The sequence below is a fragment of the Podarcis liolepis genome (assembly GCF_965112155.1).
Source record: "Podarcis liolepis genome assembly, chromosome: 3".
In the NCBI taxonomy this organism is placed as follows: Eukaryota; Metazoa; Chordata; class Lepidosauria; order Squamata; family Lacertidae; genus Podarcis; species Podarcis liolepis.
The window spans coordinates 14,151,650-14,175,933 of NC_139557.1; the positions used below are offsets into that span (position 1 = coordinate 14,151,650).

At 42.5% G+C, this 24,284-nt stretch overlaps 1 protein-coding gene and 1 long non-coding RNA gene across 14 annotated transcripts in view; one reads left to right on the forward strand and one right to left on the reverse strand.

Annotated features, from left to right (window-relative positions):
- The window catches only part of GPCPD1 (glycerophosphocholine phosphodiesterase 1), a 60,017-nt gene extending 36,223 nt beyond the window's left edge, over positions 1 to 23,794 (forward strand). For 8 of the 13 annotated variants that reach the window (XM_083493777.1, XM_083493771.1, XM_083493782.1 and 5 more), the window contains exons 6-20: positions 2,112 to 2,150; positions 3,015 to 3,138; positions 3,627 to 3,870; positions 4,651 to 4,813; positions 5,625 to 5,757; positions 6,021 to 6,075; positions 7,601 to 7,693; positions 9,394 to 9,471; positions 11,298 to 11,337; positions 12,491 to 12,552; positions 13,305 to 13,370; positions 15,404 to 15,540; positions 18,437 to 18,572; positions 18,790 to 18,950; positions 22,151 to 23,794. In XM_083493777.1, coding sequence (XP_083349903.1) covers positions 2,112 to 2,150; positions 3,015 to 3,138; positions 3,627 to 3,870; positions 4,651 to 4,813; positions 5,625 to 5,757; positions 6,021 to 6,075; positions 7,601 to 7,693; positions 9,394 to 9,471; positions 11,298 to 11,337; positions 12,491 to 12,552; positions 13,305 to 13,370; positions 15,404 to 15,540; positions 18,437 to 18,572; positions 18,790 to 18,950; positions 22,151 to 22,340 — 1,721 coding nt within the window. In that variant the 3' untranslated portion in view covers positions 22,341 to 23,794. Of the gene's footprint in view, positions 1 to 2,111; positions 2,151 to 3,014; positions 3,139 to 3,626; positions 3,871 to 4,650; positions 4,814 to 5,624; positions 5,758 to 6,020; positions 6,076 to 7,600; positions 7,694 to 9,393; positions 9,472 to 11,297; positions 11,338 to 12,490; positions 12,553 to 13,304; positions 13,371 to 15,403; positions 15,541 to 18,436; positions 18,573 to 18,789; positions 18,951 to 21,553; positions 21,592 to 22,150 lie in introns of all 13 variants that reach the window. The other 5 variants (XM_083493783.1, XM_083493774.1, XM_083493773.1 and 2 more) reach the window with 1 other exon arrangement.
- Positions 19,619 to 22,151, reverse strand: LOC310702355. The gene is made up of 2 exons (XR_014523462.1): positions 21,047 to 22,151; positions 19,619 to 20,903 (listed from the first exon to the last, which is right to left on the reverse strand). It is a non-coding gene; the product is annotated as an uncharacterized lncRNA (long non-coding RNA).
- Positions 23,795 to 24,284: the final 490 nt, after the last annotated feature.

The following is a 24,284-nucleotide window of genomic DNA, read 5'->3' on the forward strand; positions in this document are numbered from 1 at the left end:
TGAGGCTTGCCATGCTCACTAGACAGAGGAGGAATTTGTGAACCCCCGGTGTCTTCATTAAAAGAAGGAGACAGGACATTTAAAAAAAGATCGTTATTGACAATAGTCACTGCGCTTGGAGATTAAGCGCTCATGATTATGTTTTGTTTTGTTCTTTACAGACCATTTCTCTGTGGTGGAAACCATAAATTGACTGTGGCTAACATTAAGTCAGAGTGCCAGTTGTTTTCGTAAGAGAGATTATTTTTGCCTTGGAGGTTTTCTGAAACATTATCATAAGCATATTCATGAATACAATAGGACATAATATAAGTACAGTGGAACCTCGGTTTTCGAGTGTCTCGGAAGCCGAACGTTTCGGTTTTCGAATGCCGAAAACCCGGAAGTAAATGCTTCCATTTTTGAACACTTTTTGGAAGTTTAATGGCTTCCACTGAGTTTTTTTCAATTTTCTCCATTGACTTTGCAGGCTGCCCTTTGTGCCTCCTTTGTCAAACATTTTGGAAGTCGAACAATCTTCTGTTCGACAACTGAGGTTCCACTGTACAGGATAAATAATGTAGATATTTTTTCTGCTCATTTGAGATAACAGTACAAAAGGCAACATGTGATCTAAACTAACGTTCTTCCTCCTGAAGGTGGTTTAATAAAGTGATTGTTATATACTGTCTTCTCTGGAGCAGGTGTACCTGAAAAGATTGCAGTTGGCTGATTTTGTTTCGTTCATTTAAAAAAAAAATGAATGGAAATGTGTCCACCTAAATAGCATTATAGTCGTACCTTGGTTTTCGAACAGCTTAGTTCTTGAACTTTTTGGCTCCTGAACACCGCAACCCCAAAAGTGACTGTTCCGGTTTGCAACTATTTTTGGAAGCCAAATGTCCAACGGGGCGTCCACGGCTTCCAGTTGGCTGCAGGAACTTCCTGCAGCCAATCAGAAGCCACACTTTGGTTTCCGAACGTTTTGGAAGTCAAATGGACTCTGGGAATGGATTCTGCTCAACTTCCAAGGTACGACTGTATTTGAAAGTGTAGCTTCAAAGGAATGAACTTAGGTTTTCCTTCTAAGACTGCAATCCTTTGCATGGTTGCCTAGGAGCAAATCTAACTGAATTTAGGGTGACTTTATTCTGAACAGATGTGCACACCAAGCCTTACAGTGCAATCCTATTGGGAGTGCTGCCTTAGGCAACCTAAGACCCAATAACCTCATTAGAGAGAAATTACATTGCTTTGAAAACGTTCTGCCGGTGGCTGTTCTCAATTTTTAACTAAGTAGTCCCTCTGACCTTGAAGGAGAATAGTCACACAGAAGTTTAAGGCCCTCACGGGATTATTCCAAACTGATATTTTTTTCTGTATGGCCAAAAAACCCCCAACTCTTTTGCTACAGGTGAAAGTTCAGACCTAATATAAATAGCGCCTGAAAATGAACATGGGTAAAACTGAGCTTTTGATATTAGATGGTTACACTTCAGCTTTAAACTCTGAATAATTCTGTTTATTGATGAGTTTATTCCATGTCTAAAGCTTTTCATCTTTTACCTTTCTGTAGCATGGATTGAAGGTGAAACTTTGACTATTGTTTCTAGCAAAGGGAAGAAAATAAGCATTTTTAATTGTAAACTCAGAAGATTTATATCTGAACTATTGGTTGCTTAGCAGATAGTTTAATGTCTGTCACATTAGTAACATAGCATTATCTTTCTAGTATAATAGCAATTAGGATTATATGTTGTCAAGATAATGCAATATCCTTTTTCCAGTTTACATAGCTCATTTTGAAGTAAGTACTGTACATCATGCTAAGTTTGCCTGGAGATAATGTTAGCAAGAAAACAAAGCTTAGAGGTATCTTGCAGGTTGCAGTAAACTTGCTGCTGCTTTGTCTTTCTTTTTAAATGTTTTGGTTTATAGCAGTTAACGGTGAAGTGCAAAAGTAGAACCATTACTGATAACGTGGTCCTCCACATGCCAACTTGGATCAAAGTCTCATAAAGTTCAGTACGACTTACTCCCAAATAAGTATGTGTAGGATTGAGGCTTAAAGTCGCAATAATTTGTAGCCTGTGAATGTGAACTTCTCTCACTGTTTGTTCCTTCATTTTTAGAGGACATTTCCGTTGATGACGGACACTTCGGAATTGTTGGTAAGAAGCACTGTTATCGTAGTTTTGTTTTTATGTAGGAGTTTTGTAAGCTGCCTTGTGTAGAAAGAGTGCCTTCAAATGTGAATTAAAAGCCATTTAAAATAAATGATAGTAAATTTCCTCTCTCTGGTGCACAACATGTTCAAGCTTGATTTTGGAAACTCAAATGCGATTTGGTGGATTTCCACACAGTAGGAGAGTTTGCATGGAACACTAAAGCCAATCTGTTTTGAGCCCAAGCAAAGCCTCTGTTATGAGTACTCCTGTTTCATTTTGCTAGCAGGAGTCATAAATTAGGTTTCAGTTTTTCTTTTGCTGATTCCTGGCTTGTTATATACTCACCAGGAATAGTTCTTTAAAATAAACTTTGGCATATTGAACAAGCCTGTTTCATAACTTACAGTTTGAAGTTGACCTGGTTTGAGTTTACAGTATTTTAAGCCACTTTTCCTCTTACAGACATAGTGATTTGCCAGGATTTGATGAAAATCTAAACTGAATCCTAGTTTATTCCTCCTCCTGGTCTGTGGGGGGAGGAGTGGGGAATGCACAAGCCCTGGGCTTTTGCAGACTTACTTCTGCTCATGAAGAAAACTTATCCATAGTTTTAGAAGCATGTAAACATAGTGAAAATGGTCATGCTGGCAAATCATTTATTGTTATTAGGGTCATTCCAGTCTTGGCCTCAAATTTTTGTACCTATTCTAGTTTCAACAGCAGCAACTAGCTTGTGATGGCACATCCCTTTTGGGAACTGGGATATTGGGACAGTAGTGCTTTGGTAACAACTTTAAGAAGTCTTTTTGGTGTCATTCTGGAATGTAGCAAAATCATTTTGTAATTATTATTTTTTTCCTTTGTCAGATGATGTGGAAAGTGTCGATTCCGGTTGGCTGACATGTCAGACAGAAATAAGGCTACGCCTCCATTTTTCTGAAAAGCCTCCAGTATCTATAACTAAGAGAAAATTCAAAAAATCCAGGTTTAGGTATGATCATGCTAATCAAAGTTCTCCATTTGTTATTGACACTAAACCCCATCTTTAGCATATGAATACTACTGGATTATCCATCTATATGGATGACATAGTGAAAAAACTTGAGTTCCTTTGCCAGTCCATTTTCTAAATTCAGAAACTCCTTTCCCCCTACATAGCTTCTGGTTTAATTGTGGTTATTTATCAGTCTTTTATAATCAGCATTGAGTTTCTTCACTGCCATTGCTTTTGGGAAACTAAAAATAAAAATCTGTACAGTTCGTAGTACATATGCAGCCTCCTTTTAGGAATTTATTCCTTCATCCCCCCCCCCCAAGACACTCAAATTATTGGTGCGCTGGAGTCCTTAAGTAGAAAAAAAATGCTGTATTTAGAGTGCCTTAAGTTCATTGTGTTACCAAAAGCATAATTCATTATTTTGTCACTGAAGATTTGTTACATAATGTGACATCAGTTTTTGCTTTCTCCTTACTGCTTAGGGTGAAGCTCACCCTTGAAGGCTTGGAGGAGGAGGGTGAAGATGAAGAGGATGATAGACTGTCACCTACAATTCAACAAAAAATGCCAAACACGCTGGAGATCTCACTAATAAGTGACACTGAGTTCAAATCTCGTCATTCTCAGCCAGAATGTGGTTATGGTCTGCAGCCTGATAGATGGACAGAATATACTATTCAGACCATGGAACCGGACAATTTGGAATTAATCTTTGACTTTTTTGAGGTGAGGGCTTAGCTATTTGTTTAATATTGGTGGCCAGAAAGCCTTTTTATACCTCTATCCTATTGGTACAATTCATAGATAGGAAAGTGGAAGGCGGGGAAGAACTTCACAGAACGAGGAATGTTTTAGACCTCTTGGCATCAATGTATTGGGCTTGTGCAATTCATCCACTACTATATTATTCTACTGATTATCTGAGGACTTATGAAACCAAGCAGGTTGCATCCAGTGACCGCATGAGCAACCTTGCAGAGCTCACGTTCCAAGTATCTACTCGCTGTTTTCATTCACACAATTTAGCCTTCTCAGTCGTAATGTAACTGTAAAAGGGTACATCTGAATACATGAGTAAATTCACAAAACCTTCAGACTCATTTTGCAGAACAATATCTGACATAACGGTCCTTGACTGTAGGCTTCAACCCACTGAATGCTGCCAAGTTCTGCATCCTCACGTTTGCAGGAATTTAAAAGAAGTGCCAAGATGAATTCACAGCAATACAGTGGCACCTCTAGTTACGGACCTGATCCATTCCGGGGTGCTATTTGCACCCAGAAAAGTCTGTAACTAGAGTGCCATTTCTGCGCATGCGCACGGCACAATAGAACGCTTCTGCACATGTGTGAAGCGCGCAGAACACTTCTTGCACATGCGGCAGAACCCGGAAGTATAGACTTCCGGGTTTGCCACGTTCGCAAGCCGAAAAGACGCAACATGAACCTAACACAACACGTGGTATGACTGTAAAATTAAATATGTAAACATTGTTGCGTTTTTAGGAAGACCTTAGTGAAGCAGTGATTCAAGGAGACGCACTTCCAGGGCACGTGGGCTCTGCGTGTCTGTTATCCTCCACTCTTGCAGAATCGGGAAAGAGCTGTGGCATTCTCACTCTTCCTATTATGAGCAGACTTTCACGAAAAACAATTGGAAAAGTTAGAGGTATGCTTAATATAGTGGTAATGCAAGCATGAACCTTAAGCAGTGGCGTAGCGTGGGGGGTGCAGGGGGGGCCGGCCGCACCGGGCGCAACATCTGGGGGTTAGGGTTAGGGGGCGCAAATCCACGGGTTAGGGGGCGCAAATTACTTGCCTTGCCCCGGGTCCTGACAACCCACGCTACGCCACTGGCCTCAAGCTAAATACATTTCCCTTTTTGCCTTCAGAAATTGTTAGTCCAGAAAAACTGGTGCTTTTCAACCAGAACCACAGTGGTACCTCGCAAGACGAATGCCTCGCAAGACAAAAAACTCGCTAGACGAAAGGGTTTTCCGTTTTTTGAGCTGCTTCGCAAGACGATTTTTCCTATGGGCTTGCTTCGCAAGGCGGAAACGTCTTGCAAGTTTGTTTCCTTTTTCTTAACACCGTTAATACAGTTGCGACTTGACTTCGAGGGGCAACTCATAGAACGCGGTGTGGTAGCCTTTTTTGAGGTTTTTAAAGACTTTGGTGATTCTTGAAGCTTTTCCAAAACTTTCCCAACACCGTGCTTCGCAAGACGAAAAAAATCGCAAGACGACAAAACTCGCGGAACGAATTAATTTCATCTTGCGAGGCACCACTGTAGTAGATTATGTCAGGGGCCTAGTGAAACGATAATAAGGAATATATTCAAAATGTACCTTTTGGTTCTCCATTAGATACTTTTACCATATCCCAGTAAATCTTAAGCGATGTTTCTCTTAACCTAGTGAAGAGAGAAAAGATTTCATTGGATAAAAGTAAAGAATTTGACATTTGCTTTCTCTTTTTAGTCGACTACATAATTATTAAGCCAATTCAAGGGTACTCCTGTGATGTGAAAGCCTCATATGCCAAATACTGGCGTGACAGAACAGGGTTAGATGTTGGACACAGGGGCGCAGGAAACTCTACAACCACCACCAAGTAAGTTTGCGTAATTGAATTTGGAGTTTTAATTTTAGTAGCTCCCCTAGTGTGAATCCTGTGAACCTCTAGCAGACTTCAGCTCAGGGAAGGAGGTTTTCCTCTTCCTTGGGACAGCCCTGGTGGATCAAGGTTGCAAGGCGCTGCATGTACAATGAAAACTCAAATTAAGAAGCTATAAAATTGCTTGCCCATCATTTGTGAATTTTTTTCCCCCCAACATCAGATATAAGTAAAACTGTTTTCCTTTTTCCTCTTCCCAGGCTTGCTAAACTTCGAGAAAATACCATTGCTTCTTTGAAAAATGCTGCTAAACATGTATGTGTGTGATTTTACCTTGATTCTTTTTTTGCATGTTAACACCTATGGCTGTCTATTATCAATGAGCAAAGACTGAACCTTGTAGAAAATACATAATCTTTTATTCATTTATTCATTCAGTGATCATATATGCTGCCTTTCAGGGCAAAGTCCTCCCAAGGGCACTTGGAAAAGATCACAAATTCCATAGAAAGACAGGAAAAAGTATCTCCATATACTAGCAGAGGCTTGCAGGTGGAGCTGTACCCAGGGTGGGCGCCAGGGTGCTGCTTCCTGCCCCCCGATGACCTCAGCAATGACAGCTGTTAGCATTTCCAGTTATTAGAAAAGGCGAGCCTAAAAACCAAGGAACAGAGAGCTGAATTGTGCTCAGTTTAAATCTAAGGCATCTTGTTGAAGGAGAGCTATAGCACATACCGTATTTTTTGCACCATAGGGCGCACCGAGTTTTTAGGGGGGGAAATCAAGGAAAAAAATATCCCAACCCCAAAGAGCAGCGTACAGGCTGCACACAACCTCTCCCTGCCAGAGGGGTTGAGCGCAGCTATGGAAGAAGGCAAGGCAGCGAGCGGAATGGATCCTGCTCGCTGTTTTGGCTTCCCCTTTAGCCCCGTGCAGCCTCTACCTCCTGGGAGAGGCTGCGTGAGGCTAAAGAATCCATAGCCCCGTGCAGCCTCTCCTTGCCCGAGGGGTTGCGCGCAGCTATGGAAGAAGGCAAGGCAGCGAGTGGGATCCATCCCGCTCGCTGTTTTGGCTTCCCCTTTAGCCCCGCGCAGCCTCTCCTTGCCGGAGGGGTTGCGCGCGGCTATGGCACAAGCCTGCATTCGCTCTATAGGACACACACACATTTCCCCTCAATTTTTGGAGAGGAAAAACTGCGTCCAATAGAGCGAAAAATACGGTAATCCACAAGAGTCCATCATAATTCCAAGACTCATTTTTCCCAGTCACTTTTTTCCTTCTCCAAGCCATGGCTATATTCAATGTCTGCTCACAGAATAGATCCTCGTTTTCCCCCTTTAAAGTTATGAGCAAGTAACTCTGGGTAAAACATACCCTGTTACACATTAGAGAACTTACACTTTTCACTATAAGAAGGCTTAATGTTAGAAGCTCTTTAGATGCTTGTTCCTCCCCGCCCCCCAAAAAAGAATAAAAATAAAAGATCAGTCAGTTTTCTATCCTATCACATTTATCCTGCACATACAAATAAAATCAGAATGAACACTATAAAATGAAATATAAATCGTTACATAAAACCATGCTTCTCATAAAACTGACATTTTATATAAAAATGATGTTGCTGTGCTTGGAATTAAAACATGTCAATCTCCTCAAATAGAGTTTTAGTTCCTTTCTAGACTTCCTCTATAAATTGCTACAGAATGCCAGCCAACACTCTATTGTGTCTTTTCACAGTTGGTGGAAATGTGTGTGCGTATTTGTCTTTTTTATATATATTAGCCTTTCATATGCTAAAATCTATTTGCTGTCCTCTCCTCCAACCTTTCTTTTCACTTAGGGAGCAGCCTTTGTGGAATTTGATGTACACCTTTCCAAGGATCACGTCCCTATCATATATCATGACCTTACTTGCTGTATTGCTATGAAAAAGGTATTTTTAAATGTGTTGTTTGTTTTACTTGGCTAGCATTTTTGAAATGGGTAGTAAAATGGCTTTATTTCAAGAGACTTGGATTGGTGGTAATGTAATGAAAGTAACTACTTATTGTGCTTTTGCAAGATTTCATCTTGACTTCCTTTAGAAGTTCATGAAATGAGGTGAAAAATATGCTATCTTCTTGTTCATGCTGTGATTCACAGACTTGTGTGTGCTGCTGACCACAAATCCTATATCTCTATACACATTGATTTAGTGGACTAGAATTACAGGATTGAATTAGTTTAGTTATTTCCCCCCTCTCAGTGGGAGGATAAAGTGTAAGGTTGCTTTGAATTAAGAACAGTAGTTTTTTTTAAAAAAAATCCTTATAATAATAATAAAAATAAATTTTTATTTATATCCCGCCCTCCCCAGCCGAAGCCAGGCCCAGAGTGGCTAACAACAGTAAAAATAACACCGTTTACATAAAATCACAATCAATTCATTGAAATACATTCTAAAATCAATTCATTCTAAAATCAGTTCGGAGTCAAATTAATGGCAACCATTGGGCTAGAGTTGTATGAGGATTACCGAAGGAGGGGGTCAGACTGTGCCTTGGCCAAAGGCCTGGTGGAACAGCTCTGTCTTACAGGCCCTGCGGAAAGATGTCAAGTCCCACAGGGCCCTAGTCTCTTGTGACAGAGCGTTCCACCAGATCAGGGCCATGGCCGAAAAAGCCCTGGCTCTGGTTGAGGCCAGCCTAACCTCCCTGTGACCCGGGATCTCCAAGATGTTTTTATTTGAAGACCGTAAGGTCCTCCGTGGGACATACCAGGAGAGGCGGTCTTTTCTGTTATAATAAAATGTGACAACTACTAGTTTCAAGCTTCATGCATTATTGCATTATGCTCATATTTAGTAGTAACTAAATATTTTCAGTAACTGCATACTCACCTTCAAGGAATAGTCCAAAAAACTAAGGGCAATTTATTTGCAGGAAACTGTTGTTTATCTGATGGGCAGAGATTCAAATAATGGTTTTAGACATTATTATTAAAGTAATGTGTCTGACCTGAAACAGGGAACCAGGGGAAAAATATATGGTGTTCTGAAATAGGTTGAGCACTGTCTTGCATATGAAGTTTGCAATGTGAAGATGATGTCCACATTCAGATATCATAGTTTAGCATGGACATGAACAAGCTGGAATGAGCTGCGCCAAACCTCAGGTTCCCCTGCTTCCTCTTGCCTCTCCCATAAGGTCTTCAGAAATGTTCACTTTTCCTTAGCTGTGATTGTTCTTTCATCTGAACTGCCGAATTATGTTTAATATGAACTATGGTTTATTTCAGACAAACAAACCGGGGGGGGGGGGAGTGCCTAAGCCCAAAACTCACCTAGGCTCCTTTACATCATGCTAAACTATGGTTTAGTATGACGTCCAGTAGTGGCTTCAGCCACTGTCCCAGTTTTTCCGTGATGTTTATTCCAAGTATTTTAACATAACACGAAACAAAGGAAACCTGGGATCTTTTTATCAAACAAAGGTATTTGGGATTATTAGTTTTTAGACTTGTAGCTTGCTAGCTGAGTTAAACTTAATGGATCAAAGAGCTTTAAAAGCAGTGAGTACAGCCTTAGAAGAACTCACACTATCCAGTAGCTTTCTAACTTAATCTTTTTCTTCTTATTCCTTATTTGCTTAAAAGAAAGATGAATCTGAGCCGGTGGAACTGTTTGAGATTCCCGTAAAAGAGCTCACATACGCCCAACTGCAGTTATTAAAGGTATTGTACCAGGCTGGCCCATGAGGCCAGTTTATTGTTTTTACTTAACATTTCTGTCCTATCCAACATAGGCCATCAAGGCAGCTCGTAATTTTAATAAATGGATAAAACACACCAATTCCAGAACTGAACCAGTAACCACAGTTAATTGAATAATGCGAAATTACAGAAGTAGCTGCAGCTTTCCACTTACTGGATCAGCCTGATCCAAATACTGGAGAAACAGTAGTTTAAACTGTCTTCCTGAAAACGTAAACAGATGGAATCTGGCATGCAGCTGGCATGCCTCCTTTTAGAAAGGGGCTCAACAAAGTGGAAATGACCCTGATCCTCATGGCAACCACTTTAAAAAATATGTACATGTGTGTATATATAGGCATAGAAAGCAGTGCCTGTCCAAATGATAGCAATATGCATGGGGAGCTAAGGCTCTAGCCAAGTACCAACACCTTGAACAGAGCCCAGAAAACCACCGGTAATGAGTGAAGCCCGTTCAAGGTAGATGTTATAACTTCCTTTTGGCTGCCTGCAGCTGGAAGTTAAGCACTGATACGTTCAGCCAGCTGCAGTTTTCTAACCACGATTCAGAACAGGCCTCTGAAAGCATGTCACTGATTAAACCAGGAAGTAACAAATGTGTGTGTGACTGCAGACAGCTCTCTGTTACCAAGGGCAGGACATAGTTATAGGAAGAAGCCTTGAAAACATTTTAAAACGTTGTTGTTACTTCCCACACAAGGGTTACAGAAGGCTCAAACTCGTGTTCGACGTCAGTGATTTGAAGCATTGTCTATATTCTCTTTGTTCCAGAGAATGGTCTTTGCCATGGAATACTGCCTTTGGAATAGGCTCTTCTATTTATGCTAAGCATTAAGGCCTCATAAGAAGAGTCCTCCTGGATCAGAGCAAAGATCCATCTAGCCCAGCCTCCCATGGAATGGGAATCTTAAGGAAAGATCAAAATGGTTGCCGATGTAGACTTGTTTTATCCAGAATAATATAGATGCATACCAAGTGCTTCTCACAATAGCCTTAACCTGACTTCATACTCCTCTTTGGCTACTAACCTTCATTATCTGCTGCAAAAATGCTCTAATACATTTCGTATTAAAACGGCAGTATCAAAAGGTGTGGGGCATTTGCGAAGCGATTCAAAACATTCCGTGCAGTTCTGCTTCTTCCACAGAGGGAATGAAACAGCATCAGTTCTGCCATGGTCTGGCTGCACTCGGCTCACCTATCCCCCTCTACTGCCAGTTCTAAAAAAAAGTGCTAGAGTCCTATTTGCTAGGCCCAAAAGGGGGAAACATTTGGAACTGCAAATTCCTCTTGATGGGCTCAAAAGCTCCAGAAACTCATGATACTGTATAATACATCCCTCAGCAAAAACCTCAGCATCATAAACTACTGCTTTGGGGTGGGGTGGCAGGTTGCTGGGTAAGATTTTGCTAGTCCTTGGAGGCAAAAAAAAAAGTTATGTTGCTTAGTTTTTTCTTAAGAAACAGTTGCTCCTAGAGACCCAGCAACAGAATCCTGTTTCTCTGTGTTTATTAAGCCCTGGGATGCTGGAGCCTCACACAACTGCCAGCAGCTGAATTTGACCTAGTGCAACTTAAATAAAATTTTAAAAATTATCCCCAGGCATCATGAATTGTCTATCAAACTGTCTGAATTCCCAAGACGACCAAATAGGAACAAGCCTTTCTTCTTCCTGTAGACTGCACTCAGCATTATTTTGAGGCCATTGCAGAGACACTGTTCAGGAAATGTGTGGGCAATACTTGAAATATAGCTTTTAAAAGCGTTTCGTGTTTTCCTCCTTGTAGCTGTTACACGTGACTGCATTGAAATCCAAAGATAGCGAAGGTACGTAGAAGCGCCGAAAAATTTGGTAATTCTCAGCTGTTCTTCCATTCATAACCAACATATTGGCTGGTTAATACTTCAACAGTTGTATCTGGAGTTTTTGTAGAATGAAGTATCTCCTCCCAGTACTTTGGAAGAGCTTGTGCAGACATTTATTGATCTGTTGAATGAGAACAATAGCTCACACTACTTAAGTCTGAGATGCGGCAGTTATATTCTATTGGCCTGGTAGAGCTTCACTCAAGTCTGCTTCACTGCTAAGCTGACTCTACATTGCCGCAACCTTTTATTTTAGCAACAAGTTAGTTAATATTGGGCCAGCAAAGAAGCACAACTGCTTTTAGTGAAGTGTAGAATTTAGATAATGTGTCTCCTGGCTTGGCAAGGCCATTTAGAAGAGTGTTATGGTACGGAGGGAGGGGGGGTGCTTGGTTCTTTGCATAAGCACCCAGGGCTTCTTGGCATATCTTAACTGCTTCCTGCTCTTCAGAATGGAGAGAAGAGAGAGAGAGAGCAAATAGGAGATGGGCAGAGTGAGGGCACCTCTCTCTTGGTAGCAAGAAGCTGTTGGAAGTGTCACAGCAGGTTTTCCCTTTGCCTTCTGCTTTGGCTTCCATGCCTTTGTAAGGACGAGCTAGGCTTGCCAGTAGACTGCAGTGCAGCTTTGAGCAGAGTCAGTGGCATCCCTGGAGGTGCAGCACAAACAGCCTGCAAGTTGTCAGTTAAGAATTAACTCGCTCTAGCTAGTAATCACAGTTTTTCTGGCGCTATATGGGCAGCATCCAGTGATGCACAACATGTGCACAACAGACTTCGGCTCATGCAACAGGATGTCCTCTTCCTCTCCTACCTCTGCACCCTCTCCCTGTGTCTCCCCCAATCTGCTCTGGGTGTCCCCAACCCTCTAGGGCAGTGTTCCCCAACCTTGGGCCTCCAGCTGTTTTTTGGACTACAATTCCCATCATCCTTGACCACTGGTCTTGCTAGCGAGGGATGATGGGAGTTGTAGTCCAAAAACAGCTGGAGGCCCAAGGTTGGGGAACACTGCTCTAGGGGACCGTAGGGGGAGGAAAAGATGGGAAAGCCTCATTTTTACTTCAGACTTTTGCTTATGACTTCTCTTCAAGGCTTTTTTTATACAATTTTCCTACAGAATCATTTAAAGAAGACAAAAATGCTCCTTCTGACACGCAGCCATTCCCCTCCTTACAAAGTGTAAGTACAGTAATCATTTGTTCCACCTAGCTTTATTGTTAAGCTAATTGGTTTATTGTTTAAGCTAAAATTTAGAATGGAAGGGATAATTGAAGCAGAACCTAATCCAGTGGAGGCTTGCGTTGACAGAATGGAAAGGGTAGTGGTTTTTTAATGCCAATTCCCCCCTCTTCTGGTTAAGCCCTGCTCCTCCCCAACCACAAGCCATAACCAAGGTTTATTCTTCGTTTACCATTCATGGTTTGTTTGGAGAGACAAACCAGGAGCCCAGGTTTGCGTGTTACAGTAATTGGCAGGTAGTGTATCAGCAGTGGGAGGAGAAAAGCAGCTGCAGTTTTCACTCTCGGTGCCCACACACTACTTTATTTCCAACAAGGCATGGTTTGATTTAGCATTATGTGTAAACAAGGTCCTTGTCATGGATGCCATTGATAAGCTAAACTGATATCTGCATGTCTTTGCTTTGGGATCTGTTTCTTGGTCAGGGTTTAGTGTCACAGAAACGAAATCCAGGAAGTGTTCGTGTAGAAGCAGGTGCAGAATTGTTCTTAACTATATGATTATTAGAATAGCATGTTCTAGACTGCTTATGTGGTTACCATTTGCAAGGGAAATCCTATCGTCTACTGGAATTCAATTTCTATAGGCTCTACAGAGCCATTTTGATTTCAGACATAAAAGGTGAGGGAAATCACTCTTAAATTTAACACTTTAGCACAATTTTTCCTGACCCTTATTGCTTTTCCGCCCAGGTACTAGAAACCATTCCTGAAGAAGTGGGCTTTAATATAGAAATTAAATGGATCTGCCAGCAAAGGGTAAGAAAGTCTACTAACAATACATCTTAAACATAGTAGCTTGCTGTTTCATTGTAGTGTTTAAATTATAGAAACCGATTTGGTTAAATAGTACATTTCTGCTTCTTTTTTCCTTTGATTCTCCAATGGTGAGTGAACGCCGTTTCTAAATTTAGCATTGTTTTCTAGCTCTGGAATCTGTGGTTCACATGTCTAATTCTAAGGAACAGTTACTGAAAATAGAGGCACTTTGTTGGTTCCATCTAACCCAGCCTGTTGTTGGAAGTAGGAACCACCCACCACTCCCTACTCGGTAGAGACAAATCTAATGATGGCCGAGATCAGACGCACTGCAGAAGAATGCCAGGAAAACATGGTTCTGGGTGACTAAAGCAAAAGAGCAAAGTGAGCTTCCTGCAGGAGAAGTTAATTACAGTGGTACCTCGGGTTAAGTACTTAATTCATTCTGGAGGTCCGTTCTTAACCTGAATCTGTTCTTAACCTGAAGCACCACTTTAGCTAATGGGGCCTCCTGCTGCCGCCATGCAATTTCTGTTCTCATCCTGAAGCAAAGTTCTTAACCCGAGGTACTATTTCTAGATTAGCAGAGTGTGTAGCCTGAAGCGTATGTAACCCGAGGTACCACTGTAAAACCAAATCCTACAGGGTGAAATAATGGTGCCTCTGTGCAAGCAGAACTGACTTTCACTAGTGCTCCCCTTCTTCAGCCTCTCTCCACATCCCCCCCCAAGTCACATCCACAAGGTTGAGGATTCTCCAGATGAGGCTGGGGGTCATGCAGAAGGTTCCAGGATGGAGGAGAGAAAGAGCCAGTGGACAAATGGAAGTCTGCTCATGCAACGTTGCTGCTTTTACCCACAATCTCTAACCTGGGAGGGGATTTCCTTCCTGACACCAAATATGATCAACAGTCCAATAATGACTGTGATCTAAGCTGATACTCCGGTAAACTGAATATATTTATTGAATGTTTTAACTCCATGCCAGCATAGCACGAGCTTCCCAAAAGAATTATCGGCTACTTTCTACGTGGTTTAAAGGGTGTTTGCTGCAACATTAATTTACCGTATTTTTCGCCCCATAGGACGCTCCGTCCCATAGGACGCACCTAGTTTTTTGGGGGGGGAAATAAAGGAAAAAAGGAAAAAAATTTCCCTTTATTTCCCCCCCAAAACCAGGTCGGGGAAACCGAAACAGGTTGAGGAACAGCTCCCCACGCTGCGGATGTCTGCCCGGCACGAGGGGTGCTCTGCTTCAGGGCGCCCCTCGCACCGGGCGGCAGGCTGCTATCCGCAGCCTAGACAGCCCTGCGGGACCTCCCGCAGGGTTGCCTAGGCTGCGGATGCGTTCCCGAAGCACCGGGCGCTCTGCTTTCAACGCGCCCGGCGCTCCGGGAAGCAGGCTGCTATTCGCAGCCCAGACAGCCCTGCAGAACCTCCCGCAGGGCTGTCTAGGCTGCGGATGTCTTCCTGAAGCCTGGAGAGCAAGAGGGGTCGGTGCGCACAGCCCCCTCTCGCTCTCCAAGCTTCAGTGAAAGCCTGCATTCGCCCCATCGGACGCACCCAGATTTCCCCTTCATTTTTGGAGGGGGGAAAGTGCGTCCTATAGGGCGAAAAATACGGTATTAGGTGATTAAAAATTGTATTTTTGTGACCAACATAATACAATTCATGGCTGATTTGTTAGGTTATAAGATTTTAAGTGGAGGTCAGGAACGATAGATAACAATTCTTCTGTACTAAGCAGGCGTCCCTGTTTTGAAAAGCTTTTAACTTTTGGTGTTTGGTGGGTTACTTTATACTTTGTTGGAAGTCGCCCAGAGTGATTGGGGCAACCCAGTCAGATGGGCAAGATACAATGAAATTATTGTTATGATTTTTTTGTTATTAAGTGAACCAGAATAGAGGAACTTGCCTTTTGTGTATCAAAGGTACAGTTTAATCTTCATCCACATCAACGGATGTTCATGAACTTTCAAGTTAAATAACCAAAAGGTTCTGGCTTCTCTCCCCCCCTCCCCTCTCCATTTCCAGGATGGTTTATGGGATGGCAATCTTTCAACCTACTTTGACATGAACCTCTATCTAGACATACTTTTGAAAACTGTTCTGCTCAAGGCTGGACGTAGGAGGGTTATATTTTCTTCATTTGATGCCGATATATGTACAATGTGAGTTGATGGAAATACTTGATAACATTTTAGAGAGATGTATTTTTAACTTGGGGCATCTTTATATCAATAGTGTTAAAATAATATTTACTCACAGAAGAATGGTTCATGTTTAAGAAAATGTGAATTATTCTCTTACTTCAGTGGTGGGGAAGCTGTGGCTTCCTAGCTGCTAAGACAAAAGGCATAAACTTTTATGCTCAAACTGGGCTTGTAATTTAAAATGAATGCACAGGCTATAAATTCTTCTTCCTGTCTATCAGGATCATGATGGTGTGATAAAGGGCTTAAGGGGTATGGGTCTGAGGCTAAACCCCACCCTAAAAGGCCTGGTAATTATACTCCTTATGGATATAACAAAGGAGGGTGAAAATTACAATTCAGCTGAAGCACTACTTCTGGGTAAATTTTAGGCAGGAGCCTTGAGGAACGATTCCTCAATTTAGCAGGTGATATTCCAGAGAGGCAAAGCACATCACAGGATTAGGTTTTGGAGAACAGGCCTGCCTGAGCCCTGGCCTACCTCTGGGTAATGGCAGACAAGCCTTTAATATGTCTTTTATGACCAGAGCGGGGTCTCACTCTGCTGATAAAGGCTACCTGTGTCAAAAGTAATCGAAATTCATTTATTTTCGTAACAGCGGGAACATGGCACTTGCAGCCAGGCGCACAGCTGAATGTCATCTTTTTCAAAGTTTTCAAAAAAAAAGCTCTGCTTACATTGCATCACATTAGAATGCAATCATCTGATGACAGTGGAAGCAAACAAACTACGTGTCTAAACTAGTTGTATACAATCACTGAAGTCATTCGAATAAGCAAATGGTTTTCATCTAGTCTACTGTAATATTTTTTGTGTGAGCTTTTTTAAAAGTAGGGTTCGTGCTTTGTAAAGAAGAAAATGGAAGGGCAGGTGTTTTTGTAGCTTGTCTTTGCTAAGTAGATAGATAGATATAGATACAGTGGTACCCCACGAGACAAATGCCTCACAAGACGGAAAACCCGCAAGATGAAAGGGTTTTCTGTTTTGGAGGCGCTTCGCAAGACGAATTTCCCTATGGGCTTGCATCGCAAGACGAAAGCCCATAGGGAAATGCTGGCGGTCGGGAGCAAAGACTTTCGCCCACAGCCGGCCTTCAGAAGAGGACCTCTTCTGAAGGCCGGCGGGGGGGCAAAAGTCTTTTCTCCCCCCCGCCTGCCTCCCCCCCGCCTGCCCCGGGCGATCTTAAAATGCTGGCGGGCGGGAGCGAAGCGTTCGCTGCCGACCCCCAGCATTTTAAAATCTCCCCGGGACAGCAGAGATGTCTCTGCTGTCCCGGGGAGATTTTAAAATGCTGGGGGTCGGGAGCGAAGCGCTGCCGACCCCTAGCATTTTAAAATCTACAGGGGGAGATTTTAAAATGCTGGGGGTCGGGAGCGAAGCGCTGCCGACCCCTAGCATTTAAAAATCTACAGGGGGAGATTTTAAAATGCTGGGGGTCGGGAGCGAAGCACTGCCGACCCCTAGCATTTAAAAATCTACAGCATTTTAAAATCTACCCCTAGCATTTTAAAATCTCCCCGTGTCCCGGGGAGATTTTAAAATGCTGGGGGTCGGCAGCGCTTCGCTCCCGACCCCCAGCATTTTAAAATCTCATGCTAGGGGTCGGCAGCGCTTCGCTCCCGACCCCCAGCATTTTAAAATCTCCCCGTGTCCCGGGGAGATTTTTAAATGCTGGGGGTCGGGAGCGAAGCGCTGCCGACCCCCAGCATTTAAAAATCTCCCAGTGTCCTGGGGAGATTTTAAAATGCTAGGGGTCGGCAGCGCTTCGCTCCCGACCCCCAGCATTTAAAAATCTCCCCCTGTAGATTTTAAAATGCTAGGGGTCGGCAGCGCTTCGCTCAAAACCCATGCTTCGCTCCCGACCCCCAGCATTTTAAAATCTCATGCTAGGGGTCGGCAGCGCTTGGCTGCCGACCCCCAGCATTTTAAAATCTACAGGGGGAGATTTTTAAATGCTGGGGGTCGGGAGCGAAGCGCTGCCGACCCCTAGCATTTTAAAATCTCCCCAGGACACTGGGAGATTTGAAAATGCTGGGGGTCGGCAGCGAAGCGTTCGCTGCCGACCCCCAGCATTTTAAAACGCTGTTCCGAAGGGGGGGGCGGGAACACCTGCCCCAGCCACCCCACTTCGGAATGCTGTTCCGAAGCCGGGCGGGGGGCAGGGGACACCTCCCGCCGCCGCGGGGACACCTTTTGAAGGCAGGGGGGGAGCAAAGACTTTCGCCCCCCGCCCGCCTTCAGAAGAGGTCCAGGACCTCTTCTGAAGGCTGGTAGGGGGCGAAAGTCTTTGTCCCCCCTGCCTGCCTTCCCAGGGGCTTTTAAATCGCCCCGGACAGCGGAGAAGTCCTCCGCTGTCCGGGGCGATTTTAAAATGCCGCCCGCCAGCATTTTAAGATCCCCCGGACAGTGGAGAAGTCCTCCGCTGTCCCAGGGTTTTTTAAAATGCTGGGGTGGGAAGGAAAGCCCTTGCCCCCCCCCCCCCCAGCCTTCAGAAGAGGTCCGGGGACAGACTGTCCCCGGACCTGGTCTGAAGGCGGTTTCCCTAGGAACGCATTAATTGATTTTCAATGCATTCCTATGGGAAACCGTGCATCGCAAGACGAAAAACTTGCAAGACGAAGGGACTTGCGGAACGAATTAATTTCGTCTTGTGAGGCACCACTGTATTCTATTTAAACTCTATAACCATTTTCATATTGCATATTTAAAGCTCTACTTAAGAATGCAGTGTTATTCAAAAATGTTGGCTTTATATTTTGCAAGTAAATTAGTTATCGTTTATGGCTGATTCCTAGTCTGATTCAGGGATTTTTCCTGTCCAACTTGTAACTGAGTTCAAACTTTTTTTTACAGGGTCAGACACAAACAGAATAAATATCCCATATTGTTTCTAACTCAAGGAAAATGCGATACTTACCCAGAACTTATGGATCTCAGGAGCCGCACAACGGCTATTGCCACAAGTTTTGCGCTGTTTGAAAATCTGCTGGTAGGTCATAAAGCATCTAGACAATTATATGTGGCAACTACTTTTGAAATGAGGATTGTGCTTTAGCTATAATGGTCTTTTCTACAAATACTAAGACCTCAATGTATTTTAACATAGTTGTATAGTACTCAACATGCCTAACGACATGAAAGATTAATCCTTGCACTGCTAACATCTCAGATATATATGGGTAATATTTCATTTTTTTCTTTTTCAGGGGATTAATGCACACACAGAGGAGTTGCTGCTCAGTCCATCTTTTGTTGCCGAAGCCAGGTCTAAAGGCTTAGTTGTCTTCTGCTGGGGCGACAAAACAAATGAGCTAGAGAACAGGAAGAAATTGAGGGAATATGGAGTTCATGGTCTGGTATATGACAGGTATCACAGTATTTTAACTATTGAATATGATCAGCAGTGAGTTTATAGCTGTATTCAGATGGCTGCTAAGATAGCAGGTGAATCTTGGAATCAAGGGCTTTTAAAACCTTGTCTCAAATAGGCAAACACTTTTGCATACCTGACCCTCTTTGTACCATTTTAATGGTAGTAGTAGTTTCTATGTGATACACTCAAAGTTTGCCCTAGAACAATATGCATGTTCAATGTACCTTGAATTCTTTTGAAAATAGAAAGTAAGTATCAATATACAAAATACACCTTTTTCAATATTGATATCACTTTAGTGATACACATCTTGAATGCAAAGTTTGTTAAGTGGAGTATACCACCTTTTCCCAGTTGGCTGTAATTTAAACAGCTTGTAATTATTATTATTATTATTATTATTATTATTATTATTATTATTATTATTATTATTATTACCCTGCCCATTGGCTGGGTTTCCCCAGCCACTCTGGGCAGCTTCCAACAAAACACTAAAATACAGTAACCTGGTATTAAACATTAAAAGCTTCCCTAAACAGGGCTGCCTTCTAAAAGTCTGGTAGTTGTTATTCTCTTTGACATCTGGTGGGAGAGTGTTCCACAGGGCGGGCGCCACTACCGAGAAGGCCCTCTGCCTGGTTCTCTGTAACTTGGCTTCTCGCAGTGAGGGAACCGCCAGAAGGCCCTCAGAGGTGTACCTCAGTGTCTGGGCAGAACGATGGGGGTGGAGACGCTCCTTCAGGTATTGAACCGAGGCCGTTTAGGGCTTTAAAGGTCAGCACCCACACTTTGAATTGTGTTTGGAAACGTACTGGGAGCCAGTGTAGGACTTTCAAGACCGGTGTTATATGGTCTCTTCTCTGCTTAATTTGCATTTTCCAATAACTCCTCATGTCCTCCTTTTTGATCAGTGTCTTTGGTTTTGTTATAGAATGCCTCTTAAAAATGACATGTGCAAACACCTGTATGTAGATCAGCATTAAATTGCTCGGGTAGCTAGGCAATGTGAAATCTTTCATGAGGGGAGCACATCTGCTGTTTCTGTGGGCTCCCAGATACTGTACTGATATAAAAAAATGTAAAACCAGCATGGGAAAGAAATTCCTTAGTCTTTACTATCCTTTAGTCATCAGCACAAGTCGAATAATATGTAGCATGTCCCAAAGAGCAACAGGAACAGTTGTTGATATTCTGCAATCTGACACCTTTTAGCACAAAATCTTTTATTTTTACTCTAAATCAACCTTTTCCCTGCTAGATGGCATCCTTAGAGACTGCCATGCTAAAGCTCTTCAGCTGTTGCGTGGGTGGGGGGTGGATTCTAAGTTCTCCTGACCCCTCCTTTAAGCACAGCTGAGTGGTTGAGAACTTTAAATTAACTTCCGTAAAGCCCAGACAATACCAGAATCTTACAAGACTACATGAACTATCCTTGGAACTCAAGTGACGGTTTGTCCATGCTGCCTTTAGAAAACAAGAAATCAAATTATTGGCAGTGAATGCTTCCAGTTGAACCCTTTTTTCATTCTTCATGGCTTTCATATTTATCCTTGTTCTATTTTGTATCGTGAAAATGTGACAGTGTGGTCTAGTGTATAAGATCAGTTTTGAGGCTTGGACCATAAACATTATTCTCACATCAAGGAATTTTTGTTTCTGGTCTCCCTAATTTAATTCCCTGGATATCTGAAAACCATTTTCGCAGAGCATTATTAATCATTCTGTTAACATGGCTGCACAACAGAGAAAGAACTGTAGTTTGAGAAGAGAGGGTTTGGGTTATTCATTAAATAACGCCCCCAGATTTGGTGAGGGAACACAATAGCTACTAAAACTTTGGGATAGGTGGCTGCACCAAACTATATTTTAGATTTAAACTAACTTTAACATAAAAACTGAATACTGTTTTACGACTGCTCATTTAAATGGCTTCAGAAATTTGGTCGCCTAGAGCAGGCTTCCTCAACCTTGGCCCTCTAGATGTTTTGAAACTACAGTTCCCATCACCCCGACCACTGGTCCTGCTTGTTAGGGATCATGGGAGTTGTAGGCCAAAAACATCTGGAGAGCTGAGGTTGAGGAAGCCTGACCTAGAGCATGCCTTATAGGTGGAGACTGAACAATCTTTTTCAGGAAACCCTAGATACAATAGCAAGGGACTTAATTCATATTTAACCTAAGGCTGTTTGGCACATTTCAAGATTTAATTTCTTGCTTCTTTATATGGGCAAACTATCATGAATTCACCAAGCTTGCAACCCATAGGTGGAAGTGCCTGTTCTCAGAACCAGCACCGGAAGCTATGGAGGCGACCGGGGTGGGGGTGGGGGTGTCAATTCAGCTTCCTTTCTGCACCTGCCAATCATTGTCCACAGAGTTCTGGCCTTTGAGGCCTTTAATGGAAGGCTAGTGTTATCGGCCGTGTTACGAATGTCTGATGGGACTTTGAATCAGACGTTGGATCCACTACCTATGCAAATCCCCCAGGCACCTGTCTCCCAGAGATGAGCAAAAATTCTAGGTGTGCTGTATTCAGGAGTAGACCCTCTAAATAGGAGAGTAACTCGTCCCTGACACCTGGATTCCTTTTCCTCTAGACACTCACCAGATCCTCAACTTACAAATGACGTGACAGGTTTGTACTTGCTGACCAGAATGCTTTTTTATTTTTAGAAAAGTACATAACTCCACAGTGCTTTCCTCTTTACTTTAAAAACAAAAATTGAGCGCTCTGATTCTGTAGCAACGTAGGCACTATGTTCTTTGCGGACTTTGCATTCACTGAAAGGTTGAAATCGTTGTATAGCATGGCATGCAAATAGTAAGCAATGCCTGTATCTTGTGCCAATGCATGCACCAGAACTCTTGGGTGGATTTCTAACATGGTGATTTCTAACACCCAGGAAAGCCACTCCATAACTTTGCTAGCAGGGTTGCCTCAAAGCTTTCACTTGGTGACATGTCAGATGCTGAGCACCCTACTTCTAGAACTATCACTGGATGAAATAATTGAGCACACAGGGATATAAAAGCAAATTTCATCGAAGTCTTAAAACATTGGTATAAAACTTTTTGGGGGTGAAGATTTCAGTTGTGCTGGGGCATATCTGCTCTTGTGTATATAAGACCTTGAGTGTGCCTTTGGTATAGGTTGGCTTTGCATTCATTCCTTTCTCGTTGTATGTCTGTCTTAGGATTTATGACTGGATGCCTGAACAACCAAATATATTCCAGACCGAGCAGCTAGAGCGGTTGAAGCAGGAGGTACCAGAGCTCAAAAGTTGCCTCTGTCCCACCGTGAGCCACTTTAGTTCTCTAGGTCAATGTAAGTGTAGTAATAGCACCATACAAGCAAGGATGTCTGAAAGTTCAAGCAGTTTTTAGCAGACTCCGTGCACAGAGGAATGCCGTTTGGTATGTTCACCCAATTCTTTCCACTGAACAAAGCTAGCAATGCCTCACTGTTCTTGCATCCAAACGAAGCAATAACACATGGTCCACTGTAGAATATGAAAAGTCGTTGCTTGATTGTCAAAGCCATTGCTAGAATGCTTGGTCAGTGTAATTATTGGTTTACTCGACTCCTGTGTTTTGAACTGACCAGTTTAATGTGGAATCTGTGTACTGTAACATACGCACCTGGTTTCTGAGCAATCTGAAATGCAATAGTTGCCTAAGTCGCTAGGCTCTCAACTGCCAAATATCATTGTTCAATTGATTTGACTCCAATACTAGTGGAGAAGACTGTACTGTATAAGATAATATTTGGCCTGGGGGGAAAGGTACCTCAGGTGCGTGCATTTGCACCGATGCATGCATCTATTCAGACAGGTGTGCCATCACATTGTAAAACTGCAATTGTAGCTTCATTCCCCGCTCCACCCCCACCCCACCCCCCATTGCCTTCAGGTTGCTGCGGTCTTGTCTTTTTATTTTGCCTGATACAATGATGAATGGCATAGCCTCTGCCTAGCAACCTTCAGGTGAATGGTACCCCTCCTTCACTGTTTTTGTATCTAAATTTTGCTGACGCACAGAATGTTGTCAATCACTATAAGCCAAATTGCCAGTGTCTGACTATAGGTTTGAAATATATATATATCATTGTACGCAAATGTTAAAGGCACAGATGCACAATACAAAAGCCAGTAAGTACTGCTCTAGATGTTTGCAGCAGTCCTTGCACTCTTGTGGTGCTATATGATGCAAGGGTAGTAAGGGCTGAATAAAAATGCTCAAATCTTTGCTCTTGCAAAACCACAATCCCTTTATATGTAGATAGCTAAATGAGGTTTGTATCATCTTTTTTTCCTGGCCACTAGCAGCTGTGTTTAAAAAAAAAGAAAAGAAAGAATGTTAGATTTGATTTTCAGAATGTAATAGGGTTGTAGTCTTTAACCTCTGGCTAATGTACTGTGTATAACTTATTCAGAAATTATGATATAGAGTATTTCGTCAAGTATGTATGTTTGCATGTACTTAAAACCCATACCTCTCTACAATACCAGGTAATTGCAGCTCAAGTATCTGTAACTTTTTACTGAAGTGTTCAAGTGCATAATAAAAATGGGGGGGAAATCCTTCTATGGCAAATCAACAATTGAAAACAATAGCTTGTATAATATGAATCTTGTCACTGCTGTACAAAGCTGACTATATAAAAGTTCAATAAATGCAAGTATATGTACGTGGTTTTTGGTCTGTACTACTGAGTTGTTTGGTGGACGTAGTTTGTCTTGATTGCTTTGTATTGAACTTGCTTTTGTTGAAGAGCAGCCTTCAGGTCTCTGGGAATGATCTTATTTTAAAAATAAAATGCATTTTATATCTAAATATAATCTAGCTCTGCATTTGAGTTATTTGTAGTGGTTTGAGCCATGTGTGCAATATTTAACTATGACCTAACTATGAATTTGGTTCTTGATCAGCCAACTTTTTAAAGTGGTCTAGACCCCATGCTCTGTATGTCTGTGGGGTGAATTTTAACATGAATTCTCAGGCTGCTCATGGCATCCATATTTTTTCTGAGCCTTGACCCTTTTGCTTTGTAATAGTCATGCTTCCATTCTGGACGGTGAAATCACTAGGATTATAATGTTCATGGAGTGACAAAATACCTGCATACACTTTGCCAGGTGGCTCTCTGCTCTACTCACAGCTCTCTTTCTGGGGTCAATCAAAAGCAGCAGTACCATTGCTGCCATAGTCTTATCTAGATTCCTGCCTGACCAACCAGAATGAAGAAGAGGCAGAACATGTGTGGTATCTGCTTCTGAGCAGTTGGAGAAAAAGAGCGAGTGGAGCCACAAAGCATGAACCAACAAGATG